Source organism: Jaculus jaculus, chromosome 2 (genome assembly GCF_020740685.1).
Source record: "Jaculus jaculus isolate mJacJac1 chromosome 2, mJacJac1.mat.Y.cur, whole genome shotgun sequence".
Lineage (NCBI taxonomy): Eukaryota > Metazoa > Chordata > Mammalia > Rodentia > Dipodidae > Jaculus > Jaculus jaculus.
Genome location: NC_059103.1, coordinates 48,541,935 through 48,564,002, shown reverse-complemented (window position 1 = coordinate 48,564,002; position 22,068 = coordinate 48,541,935). Strand labels below are relative to the sequence as shown.

The following is a 22,068-nucleotide window of genomic DNA, read 5'->3' as shown; positions in this document are numbered from 1 at the left end:
TTCAGACATGCTTACGTTTGTTCTGTTGGATCTATGAAGACAGTCTGGCCTGACTGCAGACATGCAGTGGAAGGGCATTCTGCTGTAATATCATACCAGAACTCACCGAGTGGTAATTTCAGAAAACTTCATCGAAGGGCTGAGGAAATGATTCCGTGGTTAAAGGCACGTGCTTGCTAAGCCTGATGGCTCATGTACCCGTGAAAAGCCAGGTACACGTAATAGTGCAAGGGTCTGGCGTTCATCTGCACTGGTAGGAGTCTGCCCCTTTCCTTCTGTTTCTCAAATAAACAAAAATACTTAAAAAGAGGGCTGGAGAGATGGCTTAGAGGTTAAGGTGCTTGCCTGCAAAGCCAAAAGATCCCAGTTGGATTCTCTAGGACCCACGTAAGCCAGATGCACAAGGTGGCTCATGTGTCTGGAGTTTGTTTGCAGTAGCTGGAGGCCCTGGCATGCATACACATTCTCTCTCTCTCTCCCACACACACACACTCTACTTCTTTCTCTCTCAAGTAAGTAAATACAACATATTAACATTTTTTTTTAAAAAAAAAAGAGGGCTGGAGAGATGGCTTAGCGGTTAAGCGCTTGCCTGTGAAGCCTAAGGACCCCGGTTCGAGGCTCGGTTCCCCAGGTCCCACGTTAGCCAGATGCACAAGGGGGCGCACGCGTCTGGAGTTCGTTTGCAGAGGCTGGAAGCCCTGGTGCGCCCATTCTCTCTCTCTCCCTCTATCTGTCTTTCTCTCTGTGTCTGTCGCTCTCAAATTAAAAAAAAAAAATTAAAAAATTAAAAAAGAAAAACAAACTTAACTGGAGTGAGAAATCTGAGCAGAAAGCAGTAAAGTTGCTCACTCTGTCACACAGAACCCTCCGCCTGTCTTGGACTTTGAAAGGATCTTATTCTTTGGAGTGATTTTGTAACATCACACATCGATCATTTAGAAATGTTGATTTGGGCCTGGGGTGTAACTTATTAGCCCACCATGTGCTTTGTATAAACAAGTCTCTGGGTTCAATCCCCAGGACCAAAAGAAAAAAGAATGAAAGAAAATACTGATTTACTGAGCCATGAGGGTTTCCCAAATATGCAGTGGAAAACTGCACTACTTACAAGAACAAAAAAGGAAAGTTGTCTTGAGTGTGTATTATAAAATGGTTTTAACCATTTATATTGATTAAGGTTCTCTAGAGGAACAGAATGGATAGAATAAATTGGCATTAAAAGTGGGGGTTGGATGTGGTGGCGCACACCTTTAATCCCAGCACTTGGGAGGCAGAGGTAGGAGGATTGTCATGAGTTCAAGGCCGCTCTGAGGCTACATTGTGAATCCCAGGTCAGCCTGGGCTAGAGCGAGACCTTACCTCAAAAAAAAAAAAAAAAAAAAAAGAAAAAAGAAAAGAACTGGAGTTTAGGGCTGGAGAGATGGCTTAGCAGTTAAGGCATTTGCCTGCAAAGCCAAAGGACCTTGATTTGATTCCCTAGGACCCATGTAAGCCAGATGCACAAGGTGGCACATGTGTCTGGAGTTCATCTGCAGTGGCTAGAGGCCCATTCTCTCCCTCTCTCTCTCTCTCACTCTCTCCTCCCTCTTTCCCTCTCTCAAATAAATAAATAAATAAACTTTTTTTTTTATTTTAATTTTTATTTTTTTATTAACATTTTCCATGATTATAAAATATATCCCATGGTAATTCCCTCCCTCCCCACCCCCACACTTTCCCATTTGAAATTCCATTCTCCATCATATTACCTCCCCTTTACAATCATTATAATTACATATATACAATATCAACCTATTAAGTACCCTCCTCCCTTCCTTTCTCTTCCCTTTATGTCTCCTTTTTAACTTACTGGCCTCTGCTACTAAGTATTTTCATTCTCACGCAGAAGCCCAATCATCTGTAGCTAGGATCCACATATGAGAGAGAACATGTGGCGCTTGGCTTTCTGGGTCTGGGTTACCTCAAAAATATGGAACGCTTCACGAATTTGCGTGTCATCCTTGCGCAGGGGCCATGCTAATCTTCTCTGTATCGTTCCAATTTTTTAGTATATGTGCTGCCAAAGCGAGCACAAATAAACTTTTTTAATAAGTGGAGTTTAGTGGACTAGTTAACAGCAGTCCAACAATAGCTGTTTTCAGGCCGAGAGTGGCTAAGCCCCTGTGGCTGGATGTCTCAGCAGTCCCCGCCAGCACTGAAGGCCTGAAGGCTTCCTGGTTTTCAGTCTACATTGGAAGGCTGAGAAAACTTGATTCTAATTCCAAAGCTGACAAAGGATAGATGCCCGTTCAAGTGAAGGTGCTCAGCAGCAAGCAGCACAGGCAGGGGGGAGATGTTGCCTCTCAGAGCTTCCTCGGACTCGGCCCTCCACCGCAGGGCAGCCCTCTCTGGAGGAAAGAGTCACTCAAGGAAGGGTCCTCCTTCAGCCAGTCCTTCCTGGAAGCAACCTCAGAGATGTGCCCACGAGAAATGTCTGTGGATTCCCGATCTGATCAAGTTAACAACAGCAACAGAACTTAACCATTACACCATTTGTTTTGTTTGGTGGGGGGGGGGGGTGTTTTGTTTTTTGTTTTTGAGGTAGGGTCTCAATTAGTCCAGGCTGACCAAGAATTCACTATGCAGACTCAGGGTGGCCTCAAACTCATGGTGATCCTCCTACCTCTGCCTCCCGAGTGCTGGGACTAAAGGCGTGAGCCATCATGCCCAGCCCATCACACCATTTGATCCCTCGAAAAGGCCTCAGTATTTATCCCTTGTCTCTCTAGGCCACACTTAGAGAAACTTGGCATTAAACTATTTATAGATAAGTTAGAAATATGCAGAATTAGCAGATGTCGTGTTGGCATCGCCACATGTGGAAAACGGACTGTAGCTGGAGTCTTCCTCAGGCTTTGGCATCCAAAGGTCCCACTTGAACCTACTGCTGACTTGAACTCAAGGGCGGGGCATCGGCTGCATCTTCCCAAAGAGCTGGCTCTGGTTCGGTGCCTGGAGGCAGCTCTTGAGGGCCAGTGGGAACCAGGTAGGAGTATGGCTGGCTTCCAGGTAGCTCAGTCTTGTCAGTGAGGGAGAAAAAGGTCTCAGGAGCTGCGTCCTGGTCTCTGTCACCTTCCCCCCACCCCCGTGGGACCTGCTTTGCCACCTGCAGGGCAGCACTCTTGGCCACGGCCTTGATGACGGAGGGCTTGCTCCTCGAAGCTAGTCTAAAGGGCGTAGCATCCGAGGTGACATCTGAGGGTTTCTGGGAGGAGGCATGGGGCAGGAGCAGCCTGGAAGTCTCTTTCACAGTCAGGTGCTTAGGTTGGGGAAGCAGGGCTGACAAACCAGAGTCCCCTCACCAGATCCCAGCACCATCACTTTCTTCTTTGTAGCTTCATCTTCCTCAGAATCTGAATCCACACCCCCCCCCCCAAACAGCTTGGGTACAGCTCTGTCCTTGTCTTTGGCTTGGGAAGCCCCAGGGTGAATCCAGCACCACCCACAGGGCCTAGGGGCCAAGGCAGTCCCATCCTCAACCTCTCTCCAGTTCCCACTTCAGCCAGGCTCACCCTGGAGGTAGGGCTATGCCCCTCCAGCCCAAGGGCGAGGGCGGAGGACGCTGGGGCCTGGGGTGCACCGTGGGAGGCAGCGGTGAAGGAAACGGAGGCTAGGGCAAGCATCTGGGAGGGTGGGGACATCGAGGCCAGATCCTTGGGTGCAGGGAGAGACAAGAATCAGCCTCCTAAAATGGTTCCAGGCTTAGGGGCCACCACCTCTTCTGGATTGTCAGGCTTGCTGCTCATCGCTGGTGACATGAGCAACTAACCATACGGTGCCTCCTGCCTCTATGGAGCCCTTGCCCACAGAGCGGACCTACTTAAGGCCAGCGATGCCTGGAGGCCTAGAAGACCCCACTAATTGGGCTGGGATCACTGAAAAGTTTACCTGCTCTGCACTCTTTGATTATCTGATTACCAGCAGCTGGAATTCATGGCCAAGACTGACTTCCACAGAATAATACTTCCTTCCTCACTTAAGCTCCTTGACCTGGGCAAGTAGACACAGCTAATCCTTCCAGGAATCTTAAGTCTAGGAAAGTAGAATTCCAGCCCAGGGAAGGGACTTGGTTTTTTGTTTTTTGTTTTTGTTTTTTTGCTTTGTTTTGTTTTAATGGAAAAACAGAAGGAACTCCTTTATGAAAGAGCTAAGGAGACTCCTGATCCTTCTCTGATCTCTAGCACAGTAGAAAGTGCAAGGACAGGCTCAAGGACATTCTCTGTTGTAGTTCAGGGGCCTGGTCACTCGGGACTGCCTCAGTGTCCCTCTGAAGAAGTCACCCTAACTGCTACGAGGGGATTCTGGCAGTGAGCCACCTAGCTTCTTCACCTGAGTTATGGCACTTCCTGGGCTGTAGCAGTTGGACAGTGGATCTAAGGGACCCCCAAAAATGTATTAGTATACGATAGGAAAATAATCTTGGTTAAAGACATTGGGGAGCAAGAATAAAAGCAAGACATTAGGGGAAGCAAACTGGAGCACTGTGGGGTTCCCATTCTTGTAGATTTTCAGGCCTTAGAGGGCAATGAGGAAACCCAGGCAGGAGTTAAGAATGTCACCTCTGAGTATGAGTTGACCATAAGCAAGAGGAGATAAATTTAAAACAGCAGCTGAGTACCCAAGTCCTCAAATGAACAGAGTTACTATTACTAGAAATAATAGGCATAATTTTCTTCCACCATGAAGATTCAGAAATCCTTTTTCTTTATATTTTATGTATTTGAGAGAGAGAGAGAGAATGGGCATGCCAGGGCCTCCAGCCAATGCAAATGAACTCCAGATGCACGTGCCCCCTTGTGCATCTGGTTTACGTGGGTCCTGGAGAATTGAACCGAGGTCCTTAACCACTAAGCCATCTCTCCATCCCTCAGAAATCCATTTTTAAAACAGTTCATCAAATTGTATGGCGGTACCTAGCATGGTCTATACCTATTCTTATAGATTATTTTAAAGCAGATTAGATGTTACCAGAACTGTCAGTAATATATAATCTCTCTCTCTCTCTCTCTTTTATTTTTGGTTTTCAAGGGTAGGGTTATACTGTAGCCCAGGCTGACCTGGAATTCACTATGTGGTCGCAAGCTGGCCTCAAACTCACAGCGATCCTCCTACCTCTGCCTCCCAATTGCTAAGGTTAAAGGTGTGTGCCACCATACCCAGATAATTACATAATCTTGGTAATAGCACAGATGTCTCCCTGAGAAAGTACAGTACTTCCTGGCTATACTTTACTTTCTGTTTTGTTTTTTTGTTTTTTGTTTTTTGTTTTATTGACAACTTCCATGTTTGTAAACAATATCCCATGGTATTTCCCTCCCTCCCCCTACTTTCCTCTTTGAAACTCCACTCTCCATCATATCCCCTCTCCTTCTCAATCTCTCATTTATTTTGATGTCATGATCTTTTCTTCCTATTATGATGGTCTTGTGTAGGTAGTGTCACACACTATGAAGTCATGGATATCTGGGCCATTTTGTATCTGGAGGAGCACATTGTAACTCCTACCCTTCCTTTGGCCCTTACATTCTTTCTGCCACCTCTTCCACAATGGACCCTGAGCCTTAGAAGGTGTGATAGAAATATTGAAGTGCTGAGCACTCCTCTGTCACTTCTTTCCAGCACCATGGTGCCTTCTGAGTCATCCCAAGGTCACTGCCATCTGAAAAGAGAAGATACTCTAACCAAAAGTGAGAGTAGCATTAATATATATATGGGTATGAACATTAATAGAAGTGCTTACTGGGCAGTTTGGTGAGCATAGTATCTACATTTAGCCAGACAGCAGCAGTTACACTGTTAGGGCTCATGACTCCCCCTGTTGTAGGTTTTTAGTATCAGAGATGTGTTCCCCCCCATGGAGCAGGCCTCCAGTCCAATTAGAGAGCAGTTGGTTTCCACCATGACAGATATGCCACTATTGCACCCGTTGGCTCATTTGGCCTGGCTGGCCATATATAAGGCTTGCAGTGTCCACCGTTGAGTATCTTCACTGGTGATTTATCTCTGTCCCATTGAACTGCATGCAGAAAGACTTCTTCCAGCTTTCTGTCAGCTAGTCTACATGGAGGAGGCTATCAGCTCAGTTCCAGCAGGATTTCTCAGTGGCCTTGCAGCCCAAATATGTGGAGTCTTTAGCAGTAGGGTCTTACCATTTATTCCTGGTGGGAAACCAAGAGCCTTGGCAATGGCCTGTAATGTTCTGGGGGCATCAGGGACTTCCCTGGCCAACAACTCACTGGAAGGTATTCCATCCCTGGCACTGAAAGTTTTCTGGCTAACAATCTTTGGTTCCTGTGTGCTCCATTGTCCAAAAAAGTAGGTTTCCATATGATTTATTAATATCCTCTTAGATTTTGATTAGCCCTTCCTCCACCTTTCCTTTACTCAATCTCTTCCCCTGACCTCACTTAGGCCTTTTCATGCCCATTAATCTGTTCTTCCACTTACATATATACAATACCATCCTATTAAGTCCCTCATTCCTCCCTTTCTATTCCCTTTATATCTCCTTTCTGAGGGCTTAAGACCAAATAGGTAGCCAAAATGTAGCTCTCCATATATTTTTAAGGTAAATGGTGGCCTTTTTGGAGAAACTTTTAGGAACCTGGGAGGAGCTCTGTTGCTCAGCATTTGTGCCATCTGCTACCATGAGTCAGGGCCATGCTTGACCATGTAGATTCCCTTGGAAACACTGAGGACCTTCCCCTCTGCTTTAACTCTCCTCTTGTAGACAGTATAGTGTTTGGAGTCCAACCTCTGAGCCTCCATAATGTCTTTGATCAAGAGAATAGGTGACTTGCCAGAGTTGTCATGCTAAGAATGTCTCCCTTTTTAGTTCATCTAATTGGCTTTGGCTGCTACATGTGGTCATTAATCACCCAGAAGGATAGTTACACCATCTTGAGCAAAACATGTCCAGTTAGAGTGGCACAAAATTCAAAATCATTCTCATATTCAGGTGTAGTTGTATGGTGACATTGAAAGCCATATCTAGAACATAAAATTCAGGCATATCTTTAAAAAAAATCTAATAGCTGTAAGTGTAGGCCAACCATACTAATGGCCCTAGAAACAATTTTTGTCCACAATTTAAGACACCTGGATATTGTCTCATTAAAAAGCAACTTAAAAGAGGAAGAAAAAATAAAAGCAATTTACCTGTCAGGGTGATGGCTCATACCTGTAACCTCAGCACTTGAGAGGTAGAGGCACCAAGATCAGGAGTTTGAGACAGAATCTTGTGACTTCCAATAACCTCTTGAATTGCTTGGGTGTCTTTGATTTATACAACCTGAATTATAAAGTCAGCAATGACATACCTGAATTATATTTATGATATGATGTAACAAATTAAAATTACCTGTTTGCATGTTGTTAAATTCTAGCTCACTATAAGCCCTACTTACATCTGGTTGTTCCTTTTTTTTTTTTTTTTTCTTTCTTTGAGGTAGGGTCTTGCTCTAAGTCAGGCTGACCTGGAATTCACTGTGTAGTCTCAGGGTAGCCTCAAACTCATGGCGATCCTCCTACCTCTGTCTCCCAAGTGCTGAGATTAAAGGCATGTGCCACCACGCCCAAGCCTTGTTTTTTCTTAATGTTCCTTTTTTTTTTGGTCTTACAAAAGTCCAAGAACTGTATCCAAACAAAGCTTCAGTAATCTTAGACAAGAGAGAAAACCAAAACTATATACTGTTAGCTTCTCCTTTCCCTTGTCACAAAGGAAAGTGGCCATTATGCCTCCAAGACAAGGTCTGGACAACACATGATGTATGTAAATCTGCTTGGAGTCTGAGATTAAGCAGGATGGGTGGGCGTCAACACTTTTCCAAGAATACAGCATACTATGAATTTAAATAGCATATAATGACTTAGTAATATAATTTATATTATAGCAAGATAGGAAAAGTAAGAGAAAAAGTAAAAGAAAAAAAAAGTCTCAGTATGGGGCCCTCAAGATCATGCCCCCAGCCAGGACACACATGGTCCTTGGCAGCCAAGAGTACTGAGGTGGCATAGTATTTTAGAGCAAAGAAGAGCGTATACATGAGGCACTTTTAAGATAATGTCTTGGTGCTGGAGAGATGGCTTAATGGTTAAAGGCACTTGCTTGCAAAGCCTGATGGCCCAGGTTCAATTCCCTCGTACCCACATAAAACCAGAAGCACAAAATGGCATGTGAGCATGGAATTCATTTGCAGTGACAAGAGGTCCTGGTGTGTCAATTTATTTTCTTCCTCCCTCCCTCTCTCTCTCTCCCTCTCCCTGAAAATAAATCATACTTAGAAGTCTATAAACTATAGATTTAAGTACTTACTGATGGGGTCTGTGTTGGCTTGATTCAGGTGTCCCCCATAAACTTATGTTCTGAATGCTAGGTTCCCAGGTGATGAATACTTGGAAACTAACGCCCCCTAGAGGCAGTGTATTGTTGGGGGCAGGCTTATGGGTGTTATAGCCAGTTTCCCCATGCCAGTATTTGGCACACTCTCCTGTTGCTATTGTCCACCTGATGTTGGCCAGAATGTTGATGTCCACCCTCTGCTCATGCCATCGTTTTCTCCTGCCATGATGGAGCTTCTCCTTGAGTCTGTAAGTCAAAATAAACCCTTCTTTTCCCCGACAAGCTGCTCTGGTCAGATGATTTCTGCCAACAATGAGAACCTGACTGCAACAGGGTCCTAAATAAGCTTAGGGCCTATAGGCTTAGACTCTTACCTAAGGGACCCTAAATATAAGCCTAAGCTTCTCCGTCTAGATGTCTCGAGTAGGGCCTTGGCTACTATATGAAAAGACGTCTCTCTTCATGCTCTATACCCAATCCTGTGGCCAGAGAGCAGGGCCTCAAAGGGTCTGTCTGGATTGGGGCTGCCCTACCAGTGTAACTTTGCAATGTGTTTCTCTACTTTCCAAGGTCTACGGATTTAAACTGTCACCAACGGGACCCCCAAGAGAGCCTATGAATTTAGATTCTTACCAGTGGGATCCTAAACAAGACCCACAGAGCTAAATCAGTGTGATTCTAAATATTTGCCTGTCCATGTAAGGTCTATGACTGATTTCAGCCACACATTTATCCTCTAAGCATGCATTAGCCTGAAGTAGTACTGACACACACACACACACACACACACACACACACACACCCTCTGGAATAAACAGAACGCAAGCATTCTCCATTTAATTCTGTTGGGCTGCCTGGATTAAGAAAGCCACACGGGGGCTGCACGGATGGTTTAGTGGTTAAGGCACTTGTCTACAAAGCCAAATGACCCAGGTTCATTTCCCAGAACCCACGTAAGCCACATGCACAAAGTGATGCAAGCTTCTGGAGGTCGTTTGCAGCGGCTAGAGGCCCTGGCGTGCCTATTCTCTCTGTCTATCTCTTTCTCTCAAATGAATAAATAAAAATAAAACATTTTAGGGCTGGAGGGATGGCTTAGAGGTTAAGGCATTTGCCTGCAAAGCCAAAGGACCCGGGTTCAATTCTCCAGGATCCACGTTTTAGCCAGATGCACAAGGGGGACGCACAAGTCTGGAGTTCATTTGCAGTGGCTGGAGGCCCTGGTGTGCCATTCTCTCACTCTCTCTCCCTCTTTATCTGTCTAATTAATTAATTAATTTTTTAATTAATTAATTAATTTATTTGAGAGCGACAGACATAGAGAGAAAGACAGATAGAGGGAGTGAGAGAATGGGCGCGCCAGGGCTTCCAGCCTCTGCAAACGAACTCCAGACGCGTGCGCCCCCTTGTGCATCTGGCTAACGTGGGACCTGGGGAACCGAGCCTCGAACCGGGGTCCTTAGGCTTCACAGGCAAGCGCTTAACTGCTAAGCCATCTCTCCAGCCCAGTTAATTAATTTTTAAAAACATTTTAAAGAGAGCCCCACTAGCTGGGCTTGGTGGCGCATGCCTTTAATCCCAGCACTTAGGTGGCAGAGGTAGAAGGACCACCATGAGTTCGAGGTCACCCTGAGACTACATAGTGAATTCCAGGTCAGCTTGGTCCAGAGTGAGACCCTACCTCGGAAAACACTACACTGTAATTCACCACATGTAATATACAGAAACCAAAAGGCGTCAACAGGTAAAACATCTTATTTCCTCTAAAACCAGAAAACATCAGACAGACACAGTCATTAGCAAGTGTCTCTAGCCATTAAGCTATCCCATTTAGCCATTGTGTGGCCAGCTTTAGGAACGAGCGGATGTGCCTGTCTCAGCCCAACTAAGGTCTGCCAAGCAAGTCACAGCCACATGGTCCCTGCCTGTGGAGTCTGGCTATGGCATCTCTCTGCCACCACTCTATCTCCACCATGCCGCTTGGCATGGATCTGCAGCCCATTGCACACGCCACGTTTCACCCACATGAGCCCCAGCCTGCACAAATCTTGGACCACTGGCTGCATGTATCCTATCTAGATACTTTGGCCAGTTCTGCCCAGGATAGTGAAGGCTGCCACTCATACCCAGGGAAGGGATCTGCAAGGTTTGGATCAGTGTCTTCCATGCACATTTGCGTTTTGAATGCTTTGTTCCCAGCTGGTGGCAGTTTGGGAAATGGAGCCTTGCTAGAGGAGGCCTGTGTTGGGGTGGGCTTGAGTGTGACAGCCAGCTTCCCCTTGCCAGCGTGTGGCTGTCAGGCTGGGGTGTATCACCTGCGACAGCAGAGGACATGCCCAGCCTTTGCTCATGCCACATTTTCCCCTGCCATTGTGGAGCTTCCCCTGGAGACTGCAAACCAAAATAAATACTTTCATCTCAGCAACGAGAAGGTAACTGCAAAAGGATCCTAACAGAAAAAAAGGAGGTGAGAAATTAATACTCAGTGGTCATTCTCCCCACTTCCTTCCCAGTTTAGGTTGATTTGTTCTAACCTTGGAGTGAGTCTGAGTCAGTGGTAAATCCCAGGATGAGGCCCCAAAGATGATGATACACACAAGCCCAGCACAGCGATCCCAGGCGGGATCTGCATTTCCCTCTGAGTAGCATTGGTCGTTAGCATTTTAAAACTCAGGTTCAGCCCGGCAGCATTTACATGTTGCTATTGGCTTTACGAGCAGGTGGAAAGAAATAATAGGCAGTTTTAATATACGTCTCACACAGAAATTTCCCAAATCAACCATCTACCACATTTTCAAATGCGCCCAGTTCTCAAGCTAAGAAAAAGTGGCAGAGAAGCCAGAACTGGGAGATGGACCAAATCATGCCCCCGCCCGGGGAAAGGCAGGAAGTAGAATGCTTACCCACTGACATTCCTGGCCAAAATGCCAAGATGAAACTGGAATTGTGGGGCTCCTCGCCTATGCACCGGTATACACCAATACACCAACAATTTTGGGGTGCCCTGGATTCTTATGAATTCAAAGAATTAAAAAACACAGACCAGAGGGTAAAGCTTAGAGGGACTTCAGTAGATTAAGAGAAGGAAATAGGGCTGGAGAGATGGCTAAGCAGTTAAGGCACTCGCCTGTGAAGCCTAAGGATCCAGGTTCCATTCTCCAGTGCCCACGTAAGCCAGATGCACAAGGTGGTGCGTGTGTCTGGAGTTTCTTTGCAGTGGCTTGAGGCCCTGGCATGCCCATACTCTATCTGTCTCTCCCCCCCCTAAAAAATATATATATAATATAAATAAATAAAATATTAAAAAATACAGAGAAGAAAATAAAGAATAAGAAAAGCTCCTATGTGAAGGCAGAAGTGGGTAAAACCCCTAGAGAATCTTTTTATTTTTTTAATACTTTATTTTTATTTATTTGACACAGAGAGAGATAATGGGAGCACCAGGGCCTCCAGCCATTGCAAATGAACTCCAGACACATGCACCACTTTGTGCATCCAACCAATGTGGGTCCTGGGGAATCAAACCTAGGTCCGTTGGCTTTGTAGGCAAACAGCTTCATTGCTAAGCCATCTCTCAAGCCCTAGAGACTCTTTTAGAAGACAGATTAGAGTCTGGGAAGATGGCTCACAGGCACACTTGTTTGCAAAGCCTGCCAGGCCAGGTTCATTTCCCAAGCCACCCCTGTAAGCTGACTGCAAAAACAGGCACAAAAGGGTCTGGTGTTCATTTATAGGGCAGGAGGTCCTGGCACCCCTCCCTCCACGCACACACATGCAAATAAGTTATTTTTGAGAGATAAAGAGAATGGGTGCACCAGGGCCTTCAGCCTCTGCCAACAAACCCCAGACACATATGCCCCCTTGCGTGTATGTGCAACATTGCACACTTGTGTCACTGTGCGTCTGGTTTATGTGGTACCTGGAGATTCGAACATGAGTTCTTAGGCTTCACAAGAGCCTTAACTGCTGAGCCATCTCTCCAGCCCCAAATAACTTTTTTTTAAAAGACAGATTGGCCGGGCATGATGGCACATGCCTTTGATGCCAGCACTGGGAAGGTAGAAGTAGGAGGATCATCGTGAGTTCAGGGCTAGCCTGGGACTACAGAGAGTTCTAGGTCAGCCTGGCCTAGAGTAAGACCCTACCTCAAAAAAAATAAAAGATTAATCTTAATCTACTTTTATTCTTTTTCTGGTTTTTGGTTGCAGTGCTGGGAACATGCTAGGCATGACCTCCCACAAGCATGTGCTCTTCCACCAAGCCCAAGCCCAGCTTTGTGCTGCTTTCCTTTTGAGGTGTCTAACAACCCCCAAGATGTCTCTGTCCTCATTCCCAGAACTTTACTTGGCAAAAGGAGCTTATCAAATACAATGAAGTAAAGGGTTTTGAGATGGGGAAGTTATCCTAGATTATCCAGGAGGCCAGTAGCATGATGGGAACAAGCAGGCCAAAGCTGGGATGGAGAGATGGCTTAGCGGTTAAGGTACTTGTCTGCAAAATGTAAGGTCCCAAGTTCCATTCCCCAGCACCCATGTAAGCCAGATGCATAAGGTGGTACATGCGTCTGGAGTTCGTTTATAGTGGCTAGAGGCCCTAGGGCGCCCATTCTCTCCCTTTGTCTCTCTCCCTCTCTCACTCACTCGCTCTCTAATAAATGAAATAAAAGGATTAGTCATGGTGGTGCACGCCTTTAATTCTAGCACTTGGGAGGCCAAGGTAGAAGGATCACTATGAGTTTGAAGCTATCCTAAGACTACAAAGTGAATTTCAGGTCAACCTGGGCAAGGGCAAGACCCTCAAAAAACAAACAAACAAAAAATAAGGTATAGAAGAGTAGGCCGAGGAAGGCAGACATCTTGACCGTGATCCCTGCCCCCAGAATCTTCAGAGCATAAACATGTGATCTTTATACTTCTCATAACTTGTTATGGTGGCAATAGGAAAATAATGCAGATGGCAACGGTGATGGTGGTTTTTAATATTTTTATTTATTTGCGAGTAGAGAGAAAGAGAATGGGTGTGCCAGGGCTTCTTGCCATTCTAGATGCATGTACCACTTTGTGCATCTGGCTTTACGTGAGTACTGGAGAATCAAATCCAGGCCATCAGGACTTGCAAACAAGCTCCTTAACAGCTAAGTCATTTTCCATCCTTGGTTGCTGTGTTGCCTTTTGTTTAAATATTTTTATTTATTTACTTGCAAGCAGAGAGAAATAGGAGAGAGAGAGAGAGTGAATGGGCACTCCAGGGCCTCTAGCCACTACAAATGAACTGCAGATACATGCACCACTTTGTCCATCTGGCTTTACCTGGGCACTAGGGGATGGGACTCAGGTGGCTAGGCTCTGCAGACAAGTGCCCTAACCACTGAGCGATCTCTCTATCCCCTGTTCTTGTGGTTTATAAATGAGAATTTGGAGGTGGTGGTTAATAAGTGACGTGTTTAAGCTCCCCAGACCTGGTGGGTCCTGGGAAATTTATCTTAGTTTTAGGTCTTGACAAAATGCAGTTAATATGGGCTGGAGAGATGGCTTAGTGGTTAAGCGCTTGCCTATGAAGCCTAAGACCCCGGTTCAAGGCTCGATTTCCCCAGGACCCACGTTAGCCAGATGCACAAGGGGGAGCACACATCTGGAGTTCGTTTGCAGTGGCTGGAGGCCCTGGCGCGCCCTTTCTCTCTCTCTCTCTCTCTGTCACTTTCGAATAAATAAATAAAAATAAATTTTAAAATGCAGTTAATATGAAGGTTGTAACTGTGTCATGTTCAAGGGTGGGCTGAGGCTTTGTCGGTCTGAAATATGCATTTGGATTGGTTTGGAGGGTTTTTGGGGGTGGGGATGTTGGTTGGTTGGCTGGTCTTGGGGATGGAACCCAGGGCTTCACTGATCCAAGGCCATGCTCTACCACCGAACCACACCACAGACTCTGGAGTCTCCTGACTACGTGTCTCAGCCCTGGAAAGAATACAGATCCTCCCTCATGGTAGTACTTATCCCCGAAGTGCATTTTCAACGAAGCAAGCCCTTAACCCAAGAAATGGCCACCAGATGTCACCCTTCCCCCGTCTCAGCACTGCAAAGCCCCGTGAGAAGCATCTCCCTGCCGCCTTTAAAGGAAACTGGCCCTTCCTTGCCTGCCGCTGGATTGTAGAAACCAGTATGCCCGTGTGTGAGCCCCCACCCACCCACCCTGTGATAGCTTTGTGAGCTTGTCTTGGTTTAGCGCCATGGCTAAAGGAAGCCATTCATTCAAGCAGAACCAAACTTTGAAAAGCCAAAAAGGAATGTGGGGCAGTTAGCAAGCTGTTGATCGGATGATAGGTTAAACTGTTCATGAGGAGTTGGGAAGATGGCTCAGCAGGTTAAGGAGCTTGCTTGCAAGGCCTGACAGCCTGGATTCAAGTCCCTAGTACCCACACAAAGCCAGATGCACCAAGTGGCACATGTAAATACAGTTGCGCAAGTATGAGACCAGAATTCCATCCCCAGGACCCATGTGAAAACCCAGCATGGCCACACATGCTGTACCTCCCACCCCCCAGCACTGACGTCAGAAGAGGAGAATAACTGGGGTTCAGTGATCAGCAAGCCTGACCCCAAAAAATGTCAGCTCTAGGTTCGGTGAGAAACTCTGTCTCAAGGAAATATCTTGGAAGAGTGCCAGAGGTGGACATAAGATGTTCTTCTCTGGACCTCACACATACATGCACAGAGCATGTGCATACGACAGCTACACACATACATGCACACAAAAATTGATTTTTATTTATTTATTTGAGCAAGAAAGAGAGAGAGGGAGGGGAAGGCAGATAGAGAAAGAGAGAATGGGCGCGTCAGAGCCTACAGCTGCGGCAAGGGAACTCCAGACACGTGCTCCATCTTGTGCATATGACTTACATGGGTCCTAGGTAATCAAACCTAGGTCCTTTGGCTTTTCAGGCAAGCACCTTAACCACTAAGCCATCTCTTCAGCCTTAAAATTTGTTTTGAAGCCAGGCGTGGTGGCGCACACCTTTAATTCCAGCAATCAGGAGGCAGAGGTAGGAGGATTTCTGTGAGTTCGAGGCCACCCCGAGACTCCATAGTGAATTCCAGGTCAGCCTGGGCTAGAGTGAGACCCTACCTCGAAAAAACAAACAAACAAAAAAAATAATAATAAATTGTTTTTAAAAAAATGTTTGTGGGCTGGAGGGATGGTTTAGCAGTTACGGTGCTTGTCTGCAAAGCCTAAGAATACATGTTCAAATCTCCAGGTCCCACATAGCCAGACACACAGTGACACAAGCATGCAATGTCACACATGTGCACAAGGGGGTGCACATGTCTGGAGTTCATTCACAGCAGCTGAAAGGCCCTGGCATGCCAATCTCTCTCTCTCTCTCTCCAAAAAAAAAAAGTCACACTTATATCTGCACTTGAGAGGTAGAGGTAGGAATATCAGGAATTCGAGGTCATCTTCTCTTTTGTGTGGAGAATGATTCACAGCCATATTTTCTGTTTTGAGCGAATTTATTAAGTATATTGCAAGCAAAAGTAAAAGAACAAGTAGCATCCAGCAGCTGAGTCACAACATCGAATGTAGCACTTAGACCAGCAGAAATGATTGAAGAGGGCTGAAGAGATCACTTGGCCTTTAAGGCCATTTGCTTGCAAAGCCTGGGTTCAGTTCCCCAGGACCCACATAAAGCCAGATGCACAAAGTGGCACATACATCTAGAGGTCATTTGGAGTGGCAGGAGGCCCTGGCATATCCATACACTCCCTCTCTCTCTTTCTATATCTCTCTGTCTCAAATAAATAAAAATATTTTTTTTTAAAAAAGAGCCAAGCATGATCGCACACGCCTTAAATAAATTAATTTTTTTAAAATCTCATAGTCTTGAGTTTTTAAATAATGCTTTTGTGATGAATCATTCTTACTCCCAAGGGGCAACAGGGTCTCTTGTGTATTGAATGTTGGATGATAACCAGTATCATTTGTTGTTTATGATCTATGTCGTCAGAAGAAGGAGATACAACCAGTTACTGTAGCAAGAAGGGCTAGTGGGGCTGGAGGGATGGCTTAGCTGTTAAGGCCTTTGCCTGCAAAGCCAAAGGACACAGGTTCGATTCCCCAGGACCCATGTAAGCCAGATGCACAAGGGGGCGCACGCGTCTGGAGCTCATTTGCAGTGGCTGGAGGCCCTGGCACACCCATTCTCTCACTCTCTCTCCCTCTTTAAGGGAATTTATATAATTTTAATATTTATTTGCACACGTGTGTGTGTGTGTGTGTGTGTATTCCAGGGCCTCTTGCCACTGCAAATGAATGGCAGATGCTTGTGCCATTTTAGGGGTCTGAGTTTACATGGGTAGCTTGGAAATTGAACTTGGGCCTACAGGCTTTACAAGGAAGTACCTTGAGCCACTGAGCCAACTTCTCAGGCCCCATGCTACAGATCTTAAACTGACACCTCAGGGACTCTTGACAGTGGCACAGACCCAGAATCCTGCAGCTTGGGGGTTCTGGATAGGAGCATTCCTGAGTCTGTTCCTCGCTTCATTTTCTCCAGGGGAGCAAGTACGTTCCAGTCTGCAAGCAGCCCAAGAAATCAGGAATAGCCAGAGTCACCTTCGACCTGTACAGGCTGAATCCCAAGGACTTCCTCGGCTGCCTCAACGTCAAGGCCACCATGTATGAGATGTACTCGGTGTCCTATGATATCCGATGCACGTCAGTCAAGGCCATGCTGAGGTAAGAGTCTCCAGGGGCCCTGGAAGCAGCTGGGTGCAAACACAGGTGGTTCATCCCAGCGTGTCTGTGCTCCAGCCACAGCCCTCTGTTGTCGTCCATCAGGTGTTCTCTGAGCCATGAGGTCTTTGCCAGGTTTAACTCCTAATGCCTCAGAAAAGAAAAGGTCTGGGCTAGGGAGATGGCTTAGCCGTTAAAGGTACTCCCTTGCAAAGTCTGTGGCCCAGGCCCAATTCACCAGCACTGTACATAAAGCCAGATGCAAAAAGTGCATCTGGCATTTCTTTGCAGCAGGAGGAGACCCTGGAGTCCCCCCTTATGTGCAAATAGTACATTTTTAAAAGAAAACAAAAAGACCAGCTGGGAATACAGTTCAGTGTTAGAGTGCATGAAACCAAAACCACCAAAAAAAAAAAAAAAATCAAGACAACACAGATTTTTACTTATTTATACATTTATTTATGAGAGAGAGAATGAGTACTCCTGGGCCTCTCACCACTGCAAACAAACTCCAGATGCATGCACTATCCTGTGCATCTGGCTTACGTGAGTACTGGGAATCAAACCTGTGACCTTAAGCTTGGTAGTCCAGTGCCTTAACTGCTGAGCAATCTCTCCAGCCCAACAATACAGATTTTTTTTTTTCCTTCTACATCAACTACATTAAACATTACATGGAAACAAAAGCTCAGTTATCCACACAATGCAGAACCAAACTTAAGAGCTGAAATCTGGAGGGGTGCCTGGGTACCACCATCCCAAAGGCCCAGGTATGTTCTTTCTCTATGGGATGCCAGGGTACCACCATCCCAAAGGCTGGGCCAGATGCTATACTGCATCACAGGAGAGACAGGCTGTCGATCCACACCTCAGACCTCCTTTTCATTAGCTTTCTGTGACTGTGTCAGGACACATGCAACAAATTATCTTCATAGGAGAAGGGTTGGTTTAGGCTCACAGTTTTGCAGTCTCGACCCGGGGTTTCATTCTCTGATTGGCTGGCTCTGTGGCTTCGTGCCTCTGGTGGGTCAGCACATCGTGGTGGGAGCACACAGCAGAGGCCCTGCTTGGTCACAGGCTTCTGTAACCCCAGTCCTGTAGGGGAGCAGAGACCTGAGAACCATTGGAGCTCATGAAAAAGTGGCGAAGCCAGGCATGGTGGCGCACGCCTTTAATCCCAGCACTCGGGAGGCAGAGGTAGGAGGATCACCATGGGTTTGAGGCCACCCTGAGATGACATAGTGAATTTCAGGTCAGCCTGAACTAGAGTGAGACCCTACCTCTAAAAAACAAAAAAGCAGGGGGGCGGGGCTGGAGAGATGGCTTAGCAGTTAAGTGCTTGCCTGTGAAGCCTAAGGACCCCAGTTCAAGGCTCGGTTCCCCAGGACCCACATTAGCCAGATGCACAAGGGGGCGCAAGCATCTGGAGTTCGTTTGCAGTGGCTGGAGGCCCTGGCGCGCCCATTCTCTCTCTCTCTCTCTCTCTCTCTCCCTCTTTCTCTCTCTGTCTGTCACTCTCAAATAAATAAATAAAAATGAACAAAAAAAAATTTAAAAAAAGGAAAGAAAGAAAGAAAAGGCAGAGGAGCGACAGAGTGGGACGGATGTTCCGTACCAGCCACGGCAGGCAGGTGTGCCCCTCAGCAGGCCAGTGGATGGGGCAGTGCCTGGGACAGCACGGGGGTACATGCACATGCATACGCCACACACCAAAATGGAAAAGAAAATCGAAATGCAACTTTCTTTTCATTTTAATGTGAACTAATGCTGGTTCAGTCTGGGAACTTCAGAGGGCCAAGTGTCCCTCCTCTGTCAGAAACAAACTGGAATATCCCAGCTGCCCTTCAGCAGACCAGAGGATCATAATTTCATAATTCTAGTTTTTACCACAACTTTCCTTCGCTTTACCCCTCCCTCCGTTCTGGCCTGGGGGACCCACCGCCCTCCTGGGCTGCTGGAAGCCCCGCGTGCAAATGGCTGGTGGACATGCGTTCTGCAGGAGGTGGCCCTGGGCAGTACCAGCCACCCACGTGGGAATACATAGGCACTGTGCGCTCTGAGAGTGGCACTCCGCGGATGCCACAGCTCGGGGGGTGGGAGGGCACAGGGTGAGGCATTTCTGCCACTTTCAATTTAGGCCCGCCCGAGTCCCAAGCCTGACACGTTTCCATCTGGCTCTCTCACAGGAGTCTGCTGCGGTTTCTGTCTTACGCCGCCCAGGTGACGGGACAGTTCCTCATCTACATGGGCTCGTACATGCTCCGAGCGCTGGGCGACACCGAGGAGCGGCTGCCCCCTCCCAAGCTGCCCGCCAAGGGCTGGTTCATGTAGCCGGGCTCACTGCCACCAGAGGGCTCTTGGCCCAGACACACGGCCCGTGTTATTCACTACTTGCTTTTGCAGGCCGTGGGTTCACTTGTGCCCAAAAGGGACTCGAGGGGAAGGAGAAAAGGCTGGTGGCACTGAGTGGAACTCTGAGCAGCAGCAAGGTGGCCTGGTGGGGGAAGGAGCTGCAGAGAGGCTTCAGGGATTTTGGGGACCAAACAGCAGGTGTGTCTGGGAGCAGCATGCATGCACGCGAGACCCTTCGGGTCCTCTCCTACCGCAATAAATTGATCACAAGAATCACCGCAGTAGTAAGTACTGTTCCTTTGGTTCCTCCACAGCGACACCTTTCACACAGAAGCCAAACTTCGCCAGAAAGGCTGCTAGCAGATATAATTGGTGTCTTGATTAGTACTTAATGAATGCCACTTTGGGGTTCAGGAGGGGTTCCTCCAAGTTTATGAACACCAATTTTGGGTCCTGTCCTGTTTTTAACAAGGGATTGCCAAAAACAAGACTCAAGAAGAATACATTATGGATTATTAAGTTTATTTAGGGAGGAATCATAAATTGTGGGCTTTATTTAAGGGAAATTAGGATCTAGGAAGAAGGTTTAGAGCAGAGTCACAAACATGTGTAAAGTAGAAAACATGTGTTCATGGAAAATAGCATACTCCATGAGATTCATTTAAGAGAAATGGCTGGGTAGAGCCATAAACCAATGGAGGATAAGTTGTACGTAGAGAGATTTAGAAGGCTCACGTATGGAAGGCACAGTATCCATCTCAAGTTAAAAGTGATGGGGCTGGAGAGATGGCTTAGCGGTTAAGGTGCATACCTGCAAAGACTAAGGACCCAGGTTTGATTCTACAGGTCCCACATAAGCCAATTGCATATGGTGGCACATGCATCTGGAGTTCATTTGCAGTGGCTACAGGCCCTGGGGTACCCATTCTCACTCTCTCTCCCTCTAATAAATAAATTTTTTAAATCTTTTTTAAAAAGTTAAAAGTGATGGTTTGAGGATAGGAGAGAGTGACAGGCAGTGATGAATGGGTATTAAAGAGAGTTATACCCATGAATGCCCTGAGTTTAGAGAAATTACATAGGTAGCAGGCCCAGAGTTAGAGAGAGCACTCACGTGGAAGATCTAACGTGTAAGGGAAATACACATTTGGTAGATTCCGAGACCAGAGGAAAATCATACATGTAATTAAAGGGAGAAGTTACCACAAAGTATAAAGCAGAGGCAAGCAGAAAAACTCAGACCAAGAAACAGTACTCAGTTCTCCTCTACCCAGCCAACCTGGGGATGAGGAGCCAGACTCAGGTGTATCCAAACAGAACAGGGAAAGGCAAGGAGGAGCACAGAGAGAGGGTAGGCTGGGAACAGGCTTTAGGGTCAATTGAAACTGTATTATTTCAAGCTGGAGGGATGGCTTAGCAGTCAAGGTGCATGCCTGCAAAGCTGAAGGACTCAGGTTCAATTCCCCAGGACCCACGTAAGCCAGATGCACATGATGGCACATGCATTTGGAGCTCATTTGTGTGCCCATTCTCTCTATATGCCTCTTCCTATCAAATAAATAAATAAAATTAAAACATTAATATAAAAAAGAGGCCAGATGTGGTAACACATGTCTTTCATTCCAGCACTTGGGAGGCAGAAGTAGGAGGATTGCTGTGAATTTGAGGCCACCTTGAGACTATATAGTGAATTCCAGGTCAGCCTGAGCCAGAGTGAGACCCTACCTCGAAAAACAAAGAAAAGAAAAGAAAAGAAAAGAAAAGAAGCTGCGAAATGTACGTACACAGGGGGAGGAAGAGGTTTGGTTTATTTTATTTCCCATGAAGGATTTTTTAAAAATGATTTGCAAGCAGAGAGAGACAGAGAGAAAGAGCACACCAGGGTTTCTCACCACTGCAAATGGACTCCAAATGCACATGCCACTTTGTGCATCTGACTTTACATGGATACTGGGGAATTGAATTTGACACATTAGGCTTTGCAAGCAAAGTGCCTTTAACTGCTGAGCCGTCTGTCCAGCCCTCCCCTTTTATTTTTATTTGAGAGGGAGAGAGACAAAAGAGAGATAGAGAGGGAGAAAATGGGTACACCAGTGCCTCCAGCCACTGCAAACAAACCAGATGCATGTGCTACCATGTGCATTTGGCTTATGTGGGTACTGGGGAATGGAACCTGAGTCCTTAGGCTTCTCAGGTAAGCACCTTAACAGCTAAGCCATCTCTCCAGCTCTTCCACTTTTAAAATTATTTATTTGTAAGCAGAGAGAGAGTGCACCCTTAAAGGATTATTTATTTTTTTATTTTTATTTTTATTATTTTATTGTTTGGTTTTTCAAGGTAGGGTTTCTCTCTACCCCAGGCTGACCTGGAATTCAATATGTAGTCTCAGGTTGGCCTCAAACTCGGCGATCCTCCTACTTTTGCTTCCCAAGTGCTGTAAGACATTTTTTTGTGTGTGTGAGGATGGGCACAACAGGGTTACTTGTCACTGTAAAAGAATGCCAGACTCATGGGCCACTTTGTGCATCTAGGTCCTAGGGAATCAAACCCAGGCCAAGAGCAAGTATATTTAACCATCTCCTCAGCCCCAACCCTTAAGGGCT

The 22,068-nt window shown here is 46.4% G+C and overlaps 1 protein-coding gene, 1 non-coding gene and 1 pseudogene across 2 annotated transcripts in view; 1 reads left to right on the top strand and 2 right to left on the bottom strand.

Annotated features, from left to right (window-relative positions):
* Cidea (cell death inducing DFFA like effector a) overlaps nt 1–19,753 on the top strand; it is a 49,994-nt gene extending 30,241 nt beyond the window's left edge. The window contains exons 4-5 of the mRNA XM_045144026.1: nt 16,935–17,116; nt 19,300–19,753. Coding sequence (XP_044999961.1) covers nt 16,935–17,116; nt 19,300–19,444 — 327 coding nt within the window. The 3' untranslated portion in view covers nt 19,445–19,753. The remainder of the gene's footprint in view (nt 1–16,934; nt 17,117–19,299) is intronic.
* Nucleotides 1,967–2,075, bottom strand: LOC123458953. The gene has a single exon (XR_006635886.1). It is a non-coding gene; the product is annotated as a U6 spliceosomal RNA (small nuclear RNA).
* Nucleotides 2,815–3,788, bottom strand: LOC123458542 (annotated as a pseudogene).
* Nucleotides 19,754–22,068: the final 2,315 nt, after the last annotated feature.